Raw genomic sequence first — 20,691 nt, 5'->3', positions numbered from 1 at the left:
TTGTTAGGGCTATGGCTTGTTCACAATCATCATTAGGAAAGGCCAGATGATGCAAATTTCAAAGCTTTATAAATTCCCTGCCTTCTCGAATGTTCTCGCAACAATCAGCAGCCATGGGCTCCTCTAAGCAGCTGTCTAGCACTCTGAAAATTAAAATAAATGATGCCCACCAAGCAGGAGAAAGCTATAAGAAGATAGCAAAGCGTTTTCAGGTAGCTGTTTCCTCAGTTCGTAATGTAATTAAGAAGTGGCAGTTAACAGGAACGGTGGAGGTCAAGTTGAGGTCTGGAAGACCGAGAAAACTTTCTGAAAGAACTGCTCGTAGGATTGCTAGAAAGGCAAATCAAAACCCCCGTTTGATTGCAAAAGACCTTCAGGAAGATTTAGCAGACTCTGGAGTGGTGGTACACTGTTCTACTGTGCAGCAACACCTGCACAAATATGACCTTCATGGAAGAGTCATCAGAAGAAAACGTTTCCTGAGTCCTCACCACAAAATTCAGCATCAGAAGTTTGCAAAGGAACACCTAAACAAGCCTGATGCATTTTGGAAACAAGTCCTGTGGACTGATGAAGTTAAAATAGAACTTATTCGCCGCAATGAGCAAAGGTATGTTTGGAGAAAAAAAGGTGCAGAATTTCATGAAAAGAACATCTCTGTAACTGTTAAGCACAGGGGTGGATCAATCATGCTTTGGGCTTGTGTTGCAGCCAGTGGCACGGGGAACATTTACTGGTTGAAGGAAGAATGAATTCAATTAAATACCAGCAAGTTCTGGAAGCAAACATCACACCGTCTGTAAAAAAGCTGAAGGTGAAAAGAGGATGGCTTCTACAACAGGATAATGATCCTAAGCACACCTCAAAATCCACAATGGACTACCTCAAGAGGCGCAAGCTGAAGGTTTTGCCATGACCCTCACAGTCCCCCGAAAATCTGTGGATCAACCTCAAAAAAGCAGTGCATGCAAGACGGCCCAAGAATCTCACAGAACTCGAAACCTTTTGCAAGGAAGAATGGGCAAAAATTCCTCAAACAAGAATTGAAAGACTCTTAGCTGGCTATAGAAAGTGTTTACAAGCTGTGATACTTGCCAAAGGGGGTGTTACTAAAGTACTGACCATGTAGGGTGCCCAAACTTTTGCTTCGGGCCCTTTTCCTTTTTTATTATTTTGAAACTGTGAAAGATAGAAATAAAAAAGTAAACTTGCTTAAAATATTAAAGAAATATGTCATCTTTAACTTTATGCCTTTTGGAAATCAGGTCATCTTTTACTCGCTTAGCTATTCGCAGTAATAGAAATTTTGACTGGGGCGCCCAAACATTTTGCGTGCCACTGTATGTATTTGAATTGACAGGGACTGATCAGGGATAGTCAACATGACTTTCTGTGTGGTAGATCGTAGAGTTTCATCATAATGATTTTTTCAATGAAGTTACCAGGGAAGTTGTTGAAAGAAAGAAGGTGGATGTAGTTTACAGTACATGGACTTTAGCAAGGTCGTACATCAGAGGGTGGTCAAGAGGTTCAGTCACTTGGCATTCAGGATGAAGTAGCAAATGGGCTTTGACATTGGCTTCATGGGAGAAGCCATAGAGTGATAGTATATGATTGCCTCTCTGACTGTGATAGTGATGTAACGTGGAGATCGGCGCTGGGTCTTTTGTTGTTTGTCATCTATATCACTGATCTGGATGGTAATGTGGTAAACTGGATCAGCAGATAACAATAAGATTGGGGGCATAGTGAACAGCGAAGAAGGCTATCAAAGCTTGCAGTGGGATCTGGACCAGCTGGTAAAATGGGATAAAAAATGGTAAACGGAATTTAATGCAGGCAGTTATGAGGTGTTGCACTTTGAGAGGACAAATTAAGGTAGGACTAACAAAATGAAGTGTAGGGCACTGAGGAATGTGGTAGGACAGAGGCATCTGGGAATACAGATCCATAATTCCTTGAAAGGGGCATCATAGCTAGATAGGGTTGTAAAGAGAACTTTTGGCACATGGTCCTTCATGAATGAAAATATTGAGTTAGGATCTGGGATGCTATGTTGAAGTTGAGCAAGATGATGGAGCGGCCTAATTTGGAGTATTGTGTACAGTCCTAGCTACCTGCTCACAGGAAAGATATTAATATGATTGACATAGTACAGAGAAAATTTACAAGGATATTGCCATATCTTAAGGACCTGAGTTATAGGGAAAGGTTGAATTGGTTAGGATTTTATTCCATTGAGTGAAGGAGAATGAGGGGAGATTTGACAGAGGTATACAAAATTGAGTGGTATAGATGAAGTTTAAGGGAACATGAGGGGGAAGTTCTTCACTCAAGAGGTTAGTGACAGTGTGTAACGAGCTGCCAGTGGAAGTGGTGAATGTGGGTTTGATTTTAACATTTACGAGAAGTTTGGTTAAAAGTTCAATAAAGTACAAAGATGAATTTTATTATCAAAGTGTATATATGCCACCATATACAACCCTGACATTCATTTTCTTGTGGGTAAACTTTGCAAGTCTTTAGAATAGTAACTAACAGGATCAGTGAAATATCATTTAGACTGCAGAAACCAACAAACTTTGCAAATACAAAATTAAATAAATAGCAATAAACAACAAGAACATGAGATAATGAGATATAGAGTCCTAAAAAGTGGCATCATTGGCTGTGGGAACATTTTAGTAATGGGGCAAGTGAGTGTAGTTATCCCCTTTTATTCAAGAGCCTCATGGTTGAGGATTAATAACTGTTCTTGAACCAGGTGGTGCAAGTCCTGAGGCTCTTGTACCTTGTACCCAATGGCAGCAGTGAGAAGAGTGCATGACCCAGGTGGTGGGGATCTCTGATGATGGATGCTGCCTTCTTACAAGAGCAGTTCATGGAGATGTGCTCAATAGTAATGGTTGGGAGGGCCTTACTCGTGATGTACTCTGCTGAATCCACTACATTTTGGAGGATTTTCTGTTCAAGGGTATTGGTGTTTCCATACCAGGCTGTGATGCAGCCAGTCAATATACTCTCCGCTATGCATCTATAGAAGTTTGTCTTTGTTTTAGATGTCATGCCGAATCTCCGCAGACTCCTAAGGAAGTAGAGGTGCTGCCGTGCTTTCTTCACGAATGCATCCATGGCTTCCTCCGCTGTCATGATGAGGCCACACTTAGGTTGGAGGAACAACACCTTATATTCTGTTTGGGTAGCCTCCAACCTGATGGCATGAACATTGATTTCTCAAACTTCCAGTAATGCCCCCACCTCTCCTCCTTCACCCTTTTTCATCCCCTTTTCCCTCTCTCACCTTATCTCCTTGCCCACCTATCACCTCCCTCTGGTGCTCCTCCCCCTTTTTTCCTTCTTCCATGGCCTTCTGTTTTTTTCACCACTCAACTTCCTAGCTCTTTACTTCATCCCTTACCCTCCAGATTTCACCTATCACCTGGTATTTCTCTCTCCTCTCCCCCCACTTTTAAAATCTACTCCCAGCTTTTCTTCTCCAATCCTGCCGAAGGGTTTCGGCCCGAAACAGCCACTGTACTCTTTTCCGTAGATGCTGCCTAGCCCGCTGAGTTCCTGCAGCATTTTGTGTGTTGTTCATCACTGTGGATGTAAGCACAACTGGGCGATATTCATTCAGGCAGGTCACCATGCCCTTCTTGGGCACCAGCATAATTGAAGCCTGCTTAAAGCAGGTGGGTACCACACACTGCCAAACGAGAGTTTAATGATCTCAGTGAACACATCATCCGGTTGGTCATCACAATTCTTTAGTACATGGCCAGGTATCCCATCCCAGTCTGGATGCTTTCCATAGAATGATGCTCCTGAAAGCACAACCCACATTGGCTTCAGAGACTAAGATCATAGGATCATCAGGGGATGTGGGGGTTTGCAATAGTTCCTCCATGTTCTCTGGTCAAAGTGAGCATAGAAAGCATTGACCTTATCAGGATGTGAAGCCTCGCTGTCTCGCATTTCGTTTGGTTTAACTATGTAGGAGGTGATGATAGCATTCAAGGCCTGCCACAGCTGTCGAGCATCCCTCGTTAATTCAAGTTTGATCCGAATTTCCACTTCACCCATGAGGTGGCTTTCCAGAGATCATAACTGCACCTCTTGTAGCTTTCTTGGTTTCCAGATTTGAATACCTCTGGCCTGGCCCTCAGCAGATTTCAGATCTCATGTTTCATCTGAGGCTTCTGATTGGGGAAGACTGAATGATTTACGGCTGTTTTAATAAAGTTCGTTACAACCATAGTATATTGATTCAGATCCGTAGATCAGTGCTTGAACAAGGGACAGTCCACTGACTCAAAGCAATCCCATAATTGCGCTTCTGCCTCCCGCGACCACCTCTTTGGTGTCCTAATCTCTGGAGCCTTGCTTTTTAGCCTGTATGCAGGTAGGAGAATGACAGCCAAGTGATCCAATTTACCAAAATGCAGTCTGGGCAAGGAATGATAGGCATTCCTTATCTTAATATAGCAGTGGTCTAGTATGTTGGGATCTCTGGTGCTACAGGTTATATGCTGGTGATAACTGGGTACCGTTTTCTTCAAACAAGCCAAGTTGAAATCTTCGACTATAATTTGAAACGCGTCAGGATTGGCTGTTTGGAGAGGGCATTAGAATCAGAATGAGGTTGTACGTCACAGGCATATGTCATGAAATTTGTTGTCTTTGTGGCTGCAGTACAATGCAATAATACATAATTATAGAGAAAAAAAATGTGAATTACAGTAAGTATATAGATTAAGTAGTTAAATACGCAGTGCAAAAATAGAAATAAAAAAGTAGGTAGAATTCATGGGTTCAATGTATATTCAGAATTTGGATGGCAGAGAGGAAGAAGCTGTTCTTAAATCATTGAGTGTGTGCCTTCAGGCTTCTGTACTTCCTTCTTCATGGTAGCAATGAGAACAAGGCATGACCTGGTTGATGGGGATCCTGAATGATTGATGCTGCCTTTTTGAGGTATCAGTCATTGAAGATGTCCTGGATACTATGGAGGCTAGTACCCATGATGGAGCTGACTAGGTTTACAACTGTCTGCAGCTTATTTCAATTCTGTGCAGTAGCCACCCCCCTCCTCCCTGCCCCCCCATATATCAGACGGTGATGCAGCCAGTTAGAATGTTTTACTCGCTACTTCTGCAGAAATTTGCTAGTGGCTTCGGTGACATAACAAATCTCCTCAAACTCCTAATGAAATATAGCTGCTCACATGCCTTCTTTGTAGCTGCATCCATATGTTGGGTCCAGGTTAAGTCCTCAGAGATGTTGATACTCAGGAACTTGAAATTGCTCACTCTTTCTACTTCTGATCCCTCTTTGAGAACTGGTGTGTGCTCTCTCATCTTACCCTGTCTGAAGTCCAGAATCAATTATTTGACCTTACTGATGTTGAGTGCAAGGTTATTGTTGCTACACCACTGAAATAGCTGATATACCTTGCTCCTGTATGTCCTCCTGTCACCATCTGAAATTCTGAGAACAATAGTTATATTGTCAGCACATTTATAGATAGCATTCGAGTTGTGCCTAGCCCCACAGTCATGCAGCATTGTGAAAGCTAGATTATAGTTGGCTGCTGGTGGTGTTTCAGCTCCTGAAGTAAATTGAATGGGTGGCATTCAACTGTTTGTGTTCCAAGTAGCGGAAACACAAGGGTGGCAGAACTGCTACATTGGAGCACATACAAGAGTTAACCATAAAACACATCAGCTCTCTTTGCCTTCCACGAGTCTGCAGCTCAGTCCATTCTTTGAATTGTGAATCCTTCTGGACTAACTGCTGCATTCGGCATATCGGGAGAAATCCATGTTTCAATACAGCATGCAATTGAGAAGACTTTCAGCTACCTCAGATACAGCAGTCTTGACCTCAGATTCCCAATTTTATTCTCCAGCGATTGCACATTTGCCAACAAGATGCTGTGTAGAGGAAGCCTCATCCCTCTGCTTTTTGGCCTGGCTTGGAGTCACCCCCCACCTGCCTTGCTTTTGGCCATGGTGATGAGCCTTAAAGGCGCTGTGCCTGACTGGTCCACGTTCTTCAGATGATGGTGAGATCAGAAAATCATTGAGGTGACTTAAAAGTCTATTGTTCGGAGGAAAGCCACATGCATTTTGGAACTATTTTCTGCAGCCCACAGAAGGACACCAGCACCATCATAGGTGCATAGATGGAAAGGTTATCGAAAATGCTGGTTGATGGGATTAGGCAGAATAATATTTTGGCTCAGACTAGATGGGGAGAAGGGCCTTTTTCTGCATTGTAGTGCTGTATGACTATAACTCAAATGGCCTGTGATAAATGATAAAGATTGTGACTCACGGAGCAGGTCAAAGGTTTGGTATCTTGTGAGAAGTGACTCACCTACTTTTCTGTCATTGACAATGACACATGAAATCTTCTTCATGCTTGGAATAACAACTCTTTGGAAGTTTGACTCTATCCAGGACAAAGCAGCCTGTTGGACTGGCATCCTATCAACCACTTTCATCATTCATTCCTTGTAATATCAGTCCACAGTGTACAATATTCACAAACTGCACTGTGGTGTGGTCCGTTGGGTGCAGGGACCAGAGATGACCAGAGACTGAAGAATTCATGCAAGACAGAGTCTTTAGGAACCGCTTGTACAGTCTTCCGTGAGCTTTCTGCTGGACCTCTGCCTTTAGGAGTTTTTATAGCTGTTTGAATTATCTTAAGTAACACTGGACTTTTTAATCCAGGCGCTCCTTATGTTTGTGGTCGTTTAGTTCTTTGAACTCTTTGTTAATTTCACAACATCACTTATTGAAAATATGTCTTCAGATTTAGGACAATCCATAAATTTTGGACACTTTGCAGTCCCTGATGGATTGTCTCACAGTCAGTCCAACAACTCACAATTAATTGGTTGTCTGTGAGACACTGACTGAGAAGAGCCGATTTTGTGGGCCTCTGAAAGCTTTGACATTTATCTCCTTGTTTCAACACCGCTTCTGTCAATGTTGGTAATTTGGGATCTGTTCAATGGAGTCTGTACTTTACCAGAGGATTGCACACTTAAAAAAAACTGGCCCTTTACTCCAGTCACATGCCATTCACACACTCACACACCAAGCCTCATCAGTCTCCATCTCCAGTCATATACCAAATGATGCTAGTCTCTATCTCCAGTCAGACACCCAACCACTTCAGTCCCAATCTTCGGTCACACACCAAATAGGCCAGTCTGCTCCAGTCACACACCAAGCCAGGCCAGTCTCCTGCTCCAGACACACACCAGATGATGCTTGTCTCCACATCGAACTACATCAGTCTTCTTTGGTCACACACCAAACCAGGCCAGTCTCCTTCTCCAGTCACACACCAAACCATGTCAGTCTCCTTCTCCAGTCACACAGCAAGCCACACCAATCTCCATCTCTGGTCATACACCAAACCATGTCAGTCTCCTTCTCCAGATACACACCAAACCACGTCAGTCTGCTTCTCCAGTCACACACCAAACCATGTCAGTCTCCTTCTCCAGTCACACACCAAACCATGCCAGTCTCCTTCTCCAGATACACACCAAACCATGTCAGTCTCCTTCTCCAGATACACACCAAACCATGTCAGTCTCCTTCTCCAGATACACACCAAACCATGTCAGTCTCTTCTCCAGTCACACACCAAACCAGGTCAGTCTCCTTCTCCAGTTGCTCACCAAACCACGTCAGTCTCCTTCTCCAGTCACACACCAAACCATGTCAGTCTCCTTCTCCAGTCACACACCAAACCATGTCAGTCTCCTGCTCCAGTCACACACCAAACCATGTCAGTCTCCTTCTCCAGTCACACAGCAAGCCACACCAATCTCCATCTCTGGTCATACACCAAGCCACATCAGTCTCCACACACATGTCACTAATCACATCAATCCATTCTTCCATTGGTGATCCTTTTGCTTTGCTAATTGTAATAAAAGTGTGCATTAAAAATGCTGTGCAGAAAGTATGTCACTTATGTTTTATTATAGGTGAAAATGAAGGGCATAAATAGTCGTCCAAGAGATATATCTAATTTGGTTTCAGTTGCATGGTTGTTGACAGCTGGAAAATAATTTCTGCTTTGTTCCTTTTCAGACTTTGTGGCCGTATCTTCTGCTATTATTGTAGTAATAATTTTGTAATGACAAAACACAGTGGTAAAAGAGAGCGCTGCTGCAGAGCTTGCTACACAGAACATAGTGCAGTTGTTCAACGGTTGAATGATCCTGGATCATCAGATACAACAAACAGCCCTGATGAATCTCCTTCACGATCAATCTCAGAAAGGCAAATTTCCAGAAACACAGGTAATAATTCTTGATATAGAGAGATATCTGGTGACATATGCTGTATGTACACTGACAATAAATTTACTTTGAACTTTGGACTTTGAAGTAACAAAATTGTTACTGTATTTATAGTCATATTTAGGGTATAGGCACAGTTATTAATGTCTTATTGATGGCAGTTCCAATAGTTTAACAATTACTCATCATTGATATAGCAGTTATTTAAAATGAAATTGAATTCTGCATAGTGATGACACTCCACTGATAAGATATAATCCACAGTTCTGAGGGAGGGCATCACTGTCAAAGACCATAGACCATAAGATATAGGAGCAGAATTAGGCCATTTGGCCCATCAAGTCTGCTCCACCACTTCAACATGGCTGATCCAATTTTCCTCTCAGCCCCAATCTCCTGCCTTCACCCCATATCCCTTCCTGACCAATCAAGAATCTGCCTTAAATATACATAGAAGAGGAGGGTGGAGCTTAGATATTATGTCGCTAAATGGCAACTCCTGTGCTTGCATCTTCGGAAACAGCTCTATTTTCGTCTTTAATATCTCTATTTTTCCCTTTGAGGGTTCTTTTGAAGACCCCGACCTGTGCAGAATTTCAGGTATTATTTTAAATCTGGCAGGTAGATGTATGATCCATTGTAAAGCAGGAATTGTCAATACAAAAATGTTGTCATTTGAGAACAGTGTGTTTGTATTAGATGATCGTTGTGATAAGTTGGCTGAATAAGGATTAAGTTACAAAACAGCTGAGATCTAGTTAAATTGCTGAACAGGCAAACACAAGGAATTCTGCAGATGCTGGAAATTCAAGCAACACACATCAAAGTTGCTGGTGAACGCAGCAGGCCAGGCAGCATCTCTAGGAAGAGTTACAGTCGACGTTTCAGGCCGAGACCCTTGGTCCTGAAACGTCAACTGTACCTCTTCCTAGAGATGCTGCCTGGCCTGCTGCGTTCACCAGCAAAATTGCTGAACAGACTTGGAAGTCTGAAGGGCATACTTCTGTTCCTATATTTTGAAATGGGGTGAGTTCAAGCATATTACCTGATCACATAAATTACATGAACACAAAGAGATTGAAGTAAGAGTGGGCCATCAAGCATGTTCCACCATCCAATACGATCATAGCTGATTTATTCCTGCCTCGCATTCTTTTCTGTACCAGTTCCCATAACCTTCAATTCCTCCTTTCAAGTATTTATTTATTTATCTCCATCTTAAATATATCTGATATTCTGATCTCTACCACTCTCTGGAGCAGAGAATTTCAGAGATTCACTACCCTCTGGAAGAAGAAATTTCTATACAACTGAGTTTTAAATAAGCAGCCCCTTATTTTGCAGCTCCTGCCTTCTTTCCCGCTAGTGAAAACATCTCAACATTTACCCTGCCAGACCTCCCTTAGGATCTCATGTTTGAATAAGGTTATTTGTCATTTTTCTAAACTCCAAGGAATGGAAATCCAAACAGTCTAGTCTCTTTTGATAGAACTGCACTCACATCCTAGAATTAGCTTGGTGAACCTCCTGTCATTATCTCAGGTGTTACTGTATCCTTTTTAGGTAAGGGGAACAGAACTGTGTACAATATTCCTGGTGTGGCCTTACGAACACCCTTTATAACGGAATATAAAATCTCCCTATTCTTAAACTCGAATCCCTTTGCAGTAAAGGCCAACATATCAGATTGTTGGACTACTTGCCTTCCTAATTACTCAGCCTATTTACGTAACATGGCAGAATCATAGTGCCCTGATTGACGACAGCCAGTATTGTAATGGGCTGAATTAATCAGACCCAAACTATTTGAGTGTTTTAGAGATGTGGTAATAATTGGACAAGCACAACAAAGTAACTTAAAGCTTAATTTATTATCATAAAATAGAAAGCACAAATAAACCTCACAAAATACTAGAAAGCAAGTCACAAAGATTTCCACAAGGCACGAAGATTTCAGGGCTCATGATTCTTAGTCATCACTTGATTGTTGCTGTTGTTGGGGGAGCTCCAAATTTCAACTTGTTCATGAAATCAGCCTGGGCCCCAGGCACTAATCATGAGTCCGGCCTGTGCAAAGTCAACGAAACAGGGAAAGGCAGCCTAATATATGCGCAACTCCACAAGGCAGAGAGACCCAGAAATAGACAACTTCTTTGTTCTTTTCTCTCAACGCAGCTTGTTTGTTTTCACACACTCTGTGTCCATTAACCGTATAAATGGTCACTCTTCATCCATTTGTTTTGGACACAACATTCTGCAGACTCACAAAACGGCATTAAGGTTTACACACTCAAACAATAAGCCCGATTACAGAAACTAAGAAAGAATCCATTAACCTGGTTCTCAAAGTGACCATTGGATATTTAGACATTAACAGACATCCTCATGTTAATGCTACATGAAACTAAGAAAGAATCCATTTACCTAATAGACTTCACATGCTACAGGATCAGAAAGAGCTAAATTGTCATTTGACCTTCCAGATATTTATCCAATATTTTACAAAATTTAATATAATACACATATGCCAAAAGCCTTCTTCATCACTGTCTCCAATTGTGATGCCACTTTCTGGAAATTCTGTGCAGAGGTCCCTGTGTTCTGTAACATTCCCCGGGGTTCTACTATTCACTGTGAAATCTCTGCCCTCGTTTGTGTTCTCAAAATGCTTTGCACTTATTTGTGATTCAACACTACTGGAGGGAATGAGGAGGTGATTGATAGCAACTACAATGAGGTAGTCACCCTCTATAGGTTGCAGGAGGTAGGTAACTGGGTGACTGTCTGGAGAGGGAAAGGGAAGGGGCAGCCAGTGCAGAATACTACTGTGGCTGTTCTCTCAATAATAAGTATACTGTACCAGGGGAAGCTGGAATGACGAGTTTTTGACACTATCTGGCTCTGTGGCTCCAAAAGGAAATGGGGAGAAGAGGAGTGCAGTGGTGATTGGGATTCTGTAGTTAGAAGAGCAGATAGCAGATTCTGTGGGTGTAGAAGAGACACCTGGGTGGCCTGTTGCCTCCCAAGTGCCAGGGTCAGATTTGTCTCAGATCGGGTCGACAACATTCTGAAGGGGGAGAAGTCGTGGTATATATTGGTACCAGTGCCATAGGTAGGAAAAGGGAGGAGGTCCTGAAGAGAGAGTTTAGGGAGTAAAGTAGGAAGCTGAAAAACAGGACCTCAAGGGTAGTAATCTGGAATGGTGCCTGTGCTACATACAGTGAAAGTGAAAATAGGATGATGTGGCAGATGAATGTGTGGCTGCGGAATTAGTGCAGAGAGAAGGGTTTCAGATTTCTTCATTATTAGGATCTCTTCTTGGGAAGGTAGGATCTGTATAAAAAGGATGTGTTACACCTGAACCGGAGGAGGACCAATATCCTTGTAGGCAGGTTTACTAGAGCTGTTGGGGGATGGTAAAAACTAATTTGGCAGGGGGGTGGGAATCAGAGTGATAGGACTAAGGATGAGGCGGTTGGTATACGAGTAGATGCGTTGCGTAGTGAGACTGTGAGGAAGGACAGGCATGATGGGACAAAATTACAATCAGTGGGATGAGTCGAAGTGTAACAAAGGGGCAAAATTGAAAAGGGTAATGAAGGTGTTATATTTCAATGCACACAGTATATGGAATAAGGTAGACGATCTTGCAGCGTGGTTAGAGATTGACAGGTATGATGTTGTGAGCATCTCCGAGTCATGGTTGATAGAACATCATAGTTGAAAATTTAACATCCAAAGGTACAGATTGTATTGAAAGGACAGGCAGGTAGGTAGAGGGGGTGGAGTGGCTCTGTTGGTAAAAAAATGAAGTCAAATCCTTAGAAAGAGATTGCATAGGATCAGAAGATGTAGGATTCTTGTGGGTAGAATTAGGAAATTGTAAGGTTAAACAGACGCTACACACAAAATGCTGGAGGAACTCAGCAGACCAGGCAGTATCAATGGAAAAGAGTAACCAGTCAGTGTTTCAGGCCGAGACCATTCATCAGGATAAAAAGATCCTGTTGGGAGTCATATTCAGGCCTCTGAACAATAGTCAGTATATGGGATAAAAATTACAATGGGAAATAGAAAAGTCATATAAAAAGGAAAATGTTACGATGGTCATGAGGTATTTTCAATAATCAGGTAGATTGGGAAAATCAACTTGGTGCTGGATCCCAAGTGAGGGAATTTATAGAATGCCTATGAGATGGCTTTTTAGAGCATCTTGTGGTTGAATCCACTAGGGAAAAGGTAATTCTGGACTGGGTGTTCTGCAATGAACCAGATTTGATTAGAGAGCTTAAGGTAAAGGAATCCTTTGGAGGCATGATCGTTCTTGGCAATTTTCTGTACAGAAATAGTTTACCATGGCCTTCGTCTGGGCAGTGTCTTTACAGATAGGTGACCCCAGCTGTTATCAATACTCTACAAAGACTGTCTTTCTGGTGTCAGTGATCGTATAACCGGGACCGGTGATATGTACCCGCTGCTCATACGACTGTTCACTACCTGCTCCCTTGGTTTCATGTGACCCTGATCAGGGGCTAAGCAGCTGCTACACCTTGCCTAAGGGTGATGTGCAGGCTAGCGGGGAGAAGAAGCACCTTACACCTTGTTTGGTAGAGACATATCTCCACCCTGCCACCCATATTCTCCAGGACATTAGTCTTAAGTGAGCTGATGAGCACCACAGATGTAGACTTCACCCACTATGTCTCAACCCAGGTCCAGTCGTTGGACATAGGGTGCGTTGTGCTGACCATTGAGCTGTTCATGTACTTTATTTGCACAGGTGGTGTCTCTGCCAAGTAACAGGACAATCTCAGCAGAAGAATCAAGTGGGGGGATCTTGTCAGCCATGTCCTTAAGGCTTAAATGACCGTGTGCTGTTTCAGAAGTTGAGATTTCATTCTTAGTGCATCATTCAGTCCTTGTGTGCTCTCATTAAGTGATGAATACCCATGTGTTTCCAAGTTGGGTGACTTTGGGCACTTCTCAACTTGACCCTTAAATGAGGATTCATTCATCTTTCTTTGGATTTGAAACTGAAGCAGAGGATGTAAGTTCAGGAGGAGGACTGGGGAAAAATTTGATGTGAAGCAGCGCAGGAAGTTGGTTCCGATCTTTGTCTGCTGCTTTGATTTCATCCTATTTTGTGCAACCATGCTGCTGTATTAGAGGACTTGCACCAATGGTCAGTGCTTCGTCACCTTCCCAGAGAGAGGACCATCACTGTCCAAGTCAGCTGCTGCTTCATACAGCTAATGCAGCCCCTGCTTCACACTCTTCCTTGAGCACACTCTATGTAGCTTCGACACAAGCTTCTTCCATGTCTGTGCATGCTTTCACCATGTTTGCACAAGCACTTTCAATTAGCATTTCAACTTCATGCTGCTCTCATTCTTGCTGCTTCAGCTGTAGCGCCAACTTGCGCTGCAGCTATTTTTGGTTTTGCTTGAGCGTCATGAAGACGCGATCGATGTGCCACATTCTGACCTGATTTCCAGGGTGATCGATGCTGTTGGGATCGGAATCTGATATTGTATATTGTATATTGATATTGTATATATCTGATATTGATATTGTTGACATTTTGGCATTCAGATGTGTCTCCAGTCCGTGGTGATGCCTTTGAAGATGAGTTATCCTTTCACTCCACTGCCCTCACAGTGCGTTCCGTACAAAGCTAGGCAAGGAGTTAAACACTGTCTCAAAAATCAACCGAGCCAGAAGCTTTCTTCAGGGTCTATTCATTGATTTATTTAATTTATTGAGATACCGCGCAGCTTAGACCCTTCCGACCCTTTGAGCTGCACCGCCCAGCAATTCCTCAATTTAATTCTAGCCTAATCATGGGACAATGGCTGATTAATCCATCAATCTGTACGTATCTAATGAGAGAACTTTGTGAAAATGCAGGAAGTTAAGTAAAGCACTTATTAAATTCCATACAGGATCGTCATGTGCCTGAATATATTAATATCGCTTATTCTTACAATCTGCTTTAAACAAAGTAAAACACACATGAGACATTCTGTAGCTATGCTGTAGACTAGAGCAAACTCATGGTGCAATGATAGCTTAATAACAATGAATGATAAATATAATACTTCATAATATATCTACTAAATGTTTACAAATATTAAGAAAGCATTAGACTCTCAGATATTGCTGCTCAAGGGCAAATAAAGTGTGGATGGAAATGGATGTTTTTTTACCTTGCTTGCCCTAACCCATGCAGGATATGATATAAACAACAGCTACAAACAGGAAGTTATTTTTGAGACTAAACGTACTGCATACAGAATGAGTAACACCTCTAGAGGCAGAGCACCCTTTACACTACGGCATCCCATTCCACTTTTGGAAATTATTTTCTCTTGAATGGTCAACCCACCCCCAGCAGTATTCAAAATAGTCTACTTATTTTTGATGAGAATATCTACTTACTGACTGCCTGTTACGCAACTGACATTTAGGACAGCATTGAAGGTCCTCCACCTCTCGCGGTGCTTAGGGCTTCCTTTATCGTGCCAGTAGCTTCCTCTTGGTCTTTTCAGCTGCCTGTCATGTAAGTTCCCTGTGGAGGTTCAGAAGTATCATCACACTCAAATGCAGAGGATCCTTCATTGGTGTTTCTGTAACAATTTTGTTTTGCTAGTCAGGGTTGTTAGCCCTGAGCTGAACCCCTGAACATGGAGACAACAGGAATTCTGCAGATGCTGGAAATTCAAGCAACACATGTCACCCTGACGAAGGGTCTTGGCCTGAAATGTCGACTGTACCTCTTCCTAGAGATGCTGCCTGGCGTGCTGCGTTCACCAGCAACTTTGTGTGTTCCCTGAACATAGAGGGCTAGTGGACTACTCTTAGTTGTCCTCTGCCCTTTGACCTACCAAGAGACAAAGCATAAAGCCCTGATTTGAGCCAACGTAGCTCTCCGGGTCACTGAGGCATGCAAGCCTCCAAACCCTACGACAAGGTTTTGGTCCTCTTGGAAGCTTTGATGAGAATGACATGGGGAATCCTGCAGTATCTGCTTACATCCGCTCCCTTTCCCAGTGATCACCTACTACAGTATCCGCAGGCTGCACTGTAGGTGTGACCACCTCACTAAAAGTCTGTCATGTACCATTCAGCCAGGTCTTCTAACATACAGAAACAAACTACAGTACAGCAGATTCAGAGTGGATCACATTATTAATGCATTCATTACTTGCAAGGGGAAGTATAATTCCAGCCAAGATTCTTCTGGAAAAATAGCTCCAATTTTACGTTTCAATCAAAGCACTTCCGTATTTTTTTTACAAACTACAGTAATTCGCATGCTCCATTACATTCCTCCATTATCTTTCTCTTATCTCGTTCTGACATTTATTCTTTTGGAAGGTCTATCCTATTTACCTCTGTTGTCAAAATATCCCTTCTGACTATAAAACAAATTGCCTCTCATAAAAAACAACTTCCTCCCATAAAATGTGTGTTGGGCACGTGGCCAAGTGGTTAAGGTGTCTGCCTAGTTATCTCAAGGTCGCGAGTTCGAGCCTCAGCAATGGCAGCGTGTTTATGCCCTTGAGCAAGGCACTTAACCACACATTGCTCTAGTCTGTGTGAGGAGTGATGCCCCACATAGACTTCCAATCTGCGCCTTGTAAGGCATGAAAATGCCTGACGCAGGCCCCTAATGGTCTGAGTCGACGTTCCCTCCCTCACCTCCATCTCCAGTTTGTCCATTTCCAGTTCCTTATTGTGGTCAGTGTGGAGCTGCAGTGTGGCCCTATCCTACAAGAAGAGCATGCTACTGCCCTAACTGCTATTCTCACTGCACAAAGTGTGAATAAGAAAGTGGAATAATCTTAATTTGTTTTTAGCTCTGCTCTACCTCTTTACCAAAGCCTCAGGACTTTGACCACGACCACAGCAAATAGAACACAAAGATAACCACTCTACTTTGCTGCCCAAACTTTGCACTAATACCTTAACTTTTGTGACAGCTGCTACCACAGCCCATATGCAAAACTCACTGTTACCTGTATGCTACTAAAACTCTCATGCTCTGTCTGCCTGTCCGTTTGTGACCTCCAATTAGCGCAAACGGTGCATCATAGCAGCACTTTTTTTGGCTAAATCAAATTAAAATGCACCAACTTACAGAATGCAGGCAAAGTTCAGGGTTATATATTCGTATGAAATTGCTCATTCGCCAAAAGTCAACAGGCTGGCTTTCACCCGAGACGGGATTGACCATCATGGAAATCCGGACGCAACAGTCCGATGCATGCGCACGTCCAGCCTCAGCAGCAGCACCTACCGGAGCAAAAGGGCAGGGCAGCTCTATTTTGAGGGGTCACATTCTGCTAATCACCATCAGAATGTGCAGGATTGGGACAGATCTAACTGCCACCCATCAATAAGAGATAATTAAATCTTATTGTAATGATGTACTCTGAGACACCCGTAAAGCCCTTTGCTGCAGTCAAAGGACAGCGGTGACTATATCACATCCATTTAGGAGAGCGCCAACCACATCATCAAGAATAATCAGCATCCTTTGGTGTTAGTGCTTCATATCTTCTATCCAGCATTAGGGTAAAAAAAAATAGCCTAATTATGCCGCGTGGAAAGGAAAGGAGGACATTATAGTCAAGAGATGACGCCAAACGTCGTCGGGAAGTGACAAGAAGAGAGAGAGAACAAGAATCAGATGAGGCCAGGGCTGCACGACTCCAGGATCAAAGAGTCGGGACAAAAAAAGATGAGAGAAGAAGAGACAAAGGAGGAGAGGCATGCACGTCTCCAGGATCAGAGACAAACAACAAACAGCAGAAGAGCTGAAGAGACGGGGGATGAAAGGGCTGCACGTCTCCAGAATGACAACGAGAGGCACAAGGGTGTCAGATAAACTAGAAATGATGCCATCAAGTGTGTCCTTCGTTAAATGAGGAGCAGCTATATTTGCTTTGCTACGCGTCGTTCTTCTTTAATAAACTGAGGTTTTCTACTTCAATTTCCAAAGCAAAGTGATACCAATAGCGTTCAGGAAAATTTAATGTTCATTCTGGTCACATTAGCCTGCACTACCCTTCTCTCAAAGGGTGCCCCAACGGGTCACCCTGTTGTCTAGTGCTAATTATTATTTCTAGTTAAGCTCAAAGCTGCCACTGGCTGCTTTTTTTCCCCTTGCTGTCCTACTACTATTTTACTTTCTTATAGATCTCATCACTACACCTCTGAAATTCTCAGTCCTGATTATCATGTCACCATGTCTCAATAATAGGTTACCATATTATACTTTCCAAGATGCACATTACAATTAATTTATTTGGTTTCTTTTGTATAAAGAACACTTACAGTACATTGGCATTGGTCATATGTCCTGTTCTGTCCTTAGCTACTGATTTATTTGTAGTTTTCCTTTCTTCTGGTTATTGCTTTAATATACAAACGTTTGTAATTAAATTTTCCGTTTACCTGTCATATGTGAAATTCTGTTGCTCTCATATAGTCTGGTATAAACCTGTGTCCAAAATATTTTTCACTTCACAAACATGACAAAATCTGCAGATGCTGGAAGTCCAAGGCAAAACACACAAAATGCTGGAGGAACTCAACAGGTCAGGCAGCGTCTATGGAATTGAAGAAATAGTCCACGTTTCGGGCGGAGACCCTTCATCGGAACTGAAAAATAAGATGAGGTCAGAGTGAGAAGGTCACTTCACCTTGTCCTCCTGAGCATTATTTTTTATGAAGTCATAACCCTATATGGAAGTATAGTGGTTAAGTTACTGGACTAGAATTCAGAAGGTTGGAACAATAATCTGGAGACAGGAGTGTAAATTCTGTATGGAGCTGTGGACCTTAAATTCGGTTGGCAGATCAACCTGGAATTTGGAAAAAAAAGTTAAAGCGATAATGAAGTTGTTGATAAAAAAATAAATACACCTTCACGCATTTGGTCTATGTGTTAAGCAGACCTAAACAATGAGATCATTTCTCAGATTTAAGCGCAAACTGCTCTGTTCAGGGAGATCTACGGATGGACAATTAATGCTGGGTATTACTATTAAAGACCCAACCTTTTGAATGGCTTAGAAAAGGAAAGAAAATTCTCTTTGCTGATTACTGTTTACTAATTCTCTGAGAACTTGTTTTAGGTCAGTTCTTCCGAACTGCTTACTGGTGGTAAAGCTTGGTCTTTTGCCACTTTATTATCTTCATTACTAATTTAATTGTTATCTGAATATTTGTTTTGGAGAACCTAACAGCTATTTAGATATGCTCCATGCCGTGCATTGACATAGATTACACTTACACTTTAGCCTAATGACTCTAAGGCTTGGAAATAGCTATTGCAGATGTATAACTTCAGGATGTTCTTGCTGTCCACAGATGTACTGCAGTCTGTGCATATAATTGGGTATATTATGTCTAATGTATATTTTTAATCATGTGTGTAAACTGTAATACTTCGAGATAGCGTTATGATTAACTTGCTGTGTGGCTAGAGGTCTAGCCCAATGTTCTGAATTGAAATTCTGTCATAATATCAGGGCTTTTAAATTAAAATAATTCTAAAATAAAATGATAGGATCAGTTGTGGTGACCACAAAACTATTGATTGCTAGGAGACTCGTCTGGTCAATTTATAACTTTTAAGGGAATTAAAACTGCTATTTCTGCTTATTAATTATATGTACTCTGACTGGAAAGAGACAGTTTTTGCACAGTTTTTCTCTAAATATCCAGCTACTGATAATATTGAAAACCTCAGTAACTCTCCCATTAAACTTCTATGTTCCACGAGGTTCACGTCAACTCTAGCTCTTTAAGTTCCATTAAACTTGTCATATTTTAGAGTCACAGAGTTATACAGCATAGAAACAGACACATTAGTCAAACTGGTTCATGCAGACCAAGATGCCCCATTCAAAATAATCCAATTTGCCAGCATTTGGCCCATAAACTTCTAAATTTATCCAATTCATGTACTTGTCCAACTGTTTTTTTAAGTTGTTATTATACCTACCTCAAATACTTCCTCTTGCAGTTAGTTCCACATAGATCACATCATTTGTATTAAAAAATAAATTGCCACTCAAGTCCTTTTTAAATATTTCCCCTCTCACCTTAAATCTATGTCCCCTAGTTCTTGATTCCCCAACTGGGGTAAAAGACTGAGTGCATTCACCCTATGTATGTCCCTTATGATTTTATGTACCTCTGTAAGGTCACTTCTCAATATCCTATGCTCTAAGGAATGAAGTGCTAGCCTTGTCTAACCTGTTCTCATAACTCAGTCCCTCAAGTCCTGGCAATATCCTTGTAAATCTTTTCTGCACTGTTTCTAGTTTAATAACATTCTTCTGATGGCAAGTAGGACTCAATAAAGTCAATAAACACACAAAACAGAAGATATTACACAATAAGATAAATTCATACTTAAAATTCAATCAACATGGCAAAAGCAATTTCCTGCCAAACCTCTAAATGAAAGAAGGAGGAGGAGGAGAAGAAGATGGCAGCGCGACGCAGCGTGCGCGGCCACTTCGGTGGTGATGTCTGTTATTTGTCATGTAGGGGACCGTGCACAATTCTGATTTGATGGAGACAGATGTGAGAGTACGGAGGAACATCTGGAGAAACTCCTGAAATGCCCACTTCACTGCCGCTGTTAATGTGTGGTCCGGAATCTCCGGAGCAGAAGGTTCCGAATCCTCGGCTTTGCTTGTTTCGGCGGCCGGGACGAGGTCGAAGGCGCTCGGCAGAGGATGTCGCTCGGCAGGCTGTATCGGAGGGGCTGGTCGGAGGCTCGAAGTTTTTGGATGGATGGACTCAGTGTCGGTTGTTGTCGGGTGCTTCCAATGCATCGGCAGTTGTTGGTACCTGGAGGTTTATGGCAGGGAGTTTCTCCCTTTGCCGCCTGCTATCGGGGACTCGGGAGTCGATCGACTCGGGGACTTTGAGACTTTTTTGACCGTGCCCATGGTCGGTTCTTCATCAAATTATGGTATTGCTTTGCATTGCTGTAACTATATGTTATAATTATGTGGTTCTGTCTGTGTTAATCTTTGGTTTGTCCTGTTTTTCTGTGGTATCACTCTGGAGGAACATTGTATCATTTCTTGATGCATGCATGCATTTCTAAATGACAGTAAAGGAGAACTGAGTGTTCTCGTAATCTAATCTAAATGATATTAGTGGCATGGGGGTAAAAGGAAAATGCATTCTGAAGAGAATGGGAACATCAACCTTCTTGAGAATCTGTCTGTAATGTGCATACCACAATAAATAAAACAAATGGATGTAGTATAATAAATCAATCACAGTTTGAAGAATGATATGGAAAGACATACTGCAAACAGCAAGAGGCAGGA

At 42.2% G+C, this 20,691-nt stretch overlaps 1 protein-coding gene across 2 annotated transcripts in view; it reads left to right on the top strand.

Annotated features, from left to right (window-relative positions):
- The window catches only part of LOC140212491 (FYVE and coiled-coil domain-containing protein 1-like), a 241,484-nt gene that overhangs the window by 86,219 nt on the left and 134,574 nt on the right, over positions 1-20,691 (top strand). For both annotated transcript variants that reach the window (XM_072283363.1, XM_072283364.1), the window contains exon 13: positions 8,118-8,329. In XM_072283363.1, coding sequence (XP_072139464.1) covers positions 8,118-8,329 — 212 coding nt within the window. The remainder of the gene's footprint in view (positions 1-8,117; positions 8,330-20,691) is intronic.

The sequence above is a fragment of the Mobula birostris genome, chromosome 19 (genome assembly GCF_030028105.1).
Source record: "Mobula birostris isolate sMobBir1 chromosome 19, sMobBir1.hap1, whole genome shotgun sequence".
In the NCBI taxonomy this organism is placed as follows: Eukaryota; Metazoa; Chordata; class Chondrichthyes; order Myliobatiformes; family Myliobatidae; genus Mobula; species Mobula birostris.
The sequence above is the reverse complement of the archived record's forward strand: the minus strand, read 5'-3'. Positions and strand labels throughout refer to the sequence as shown.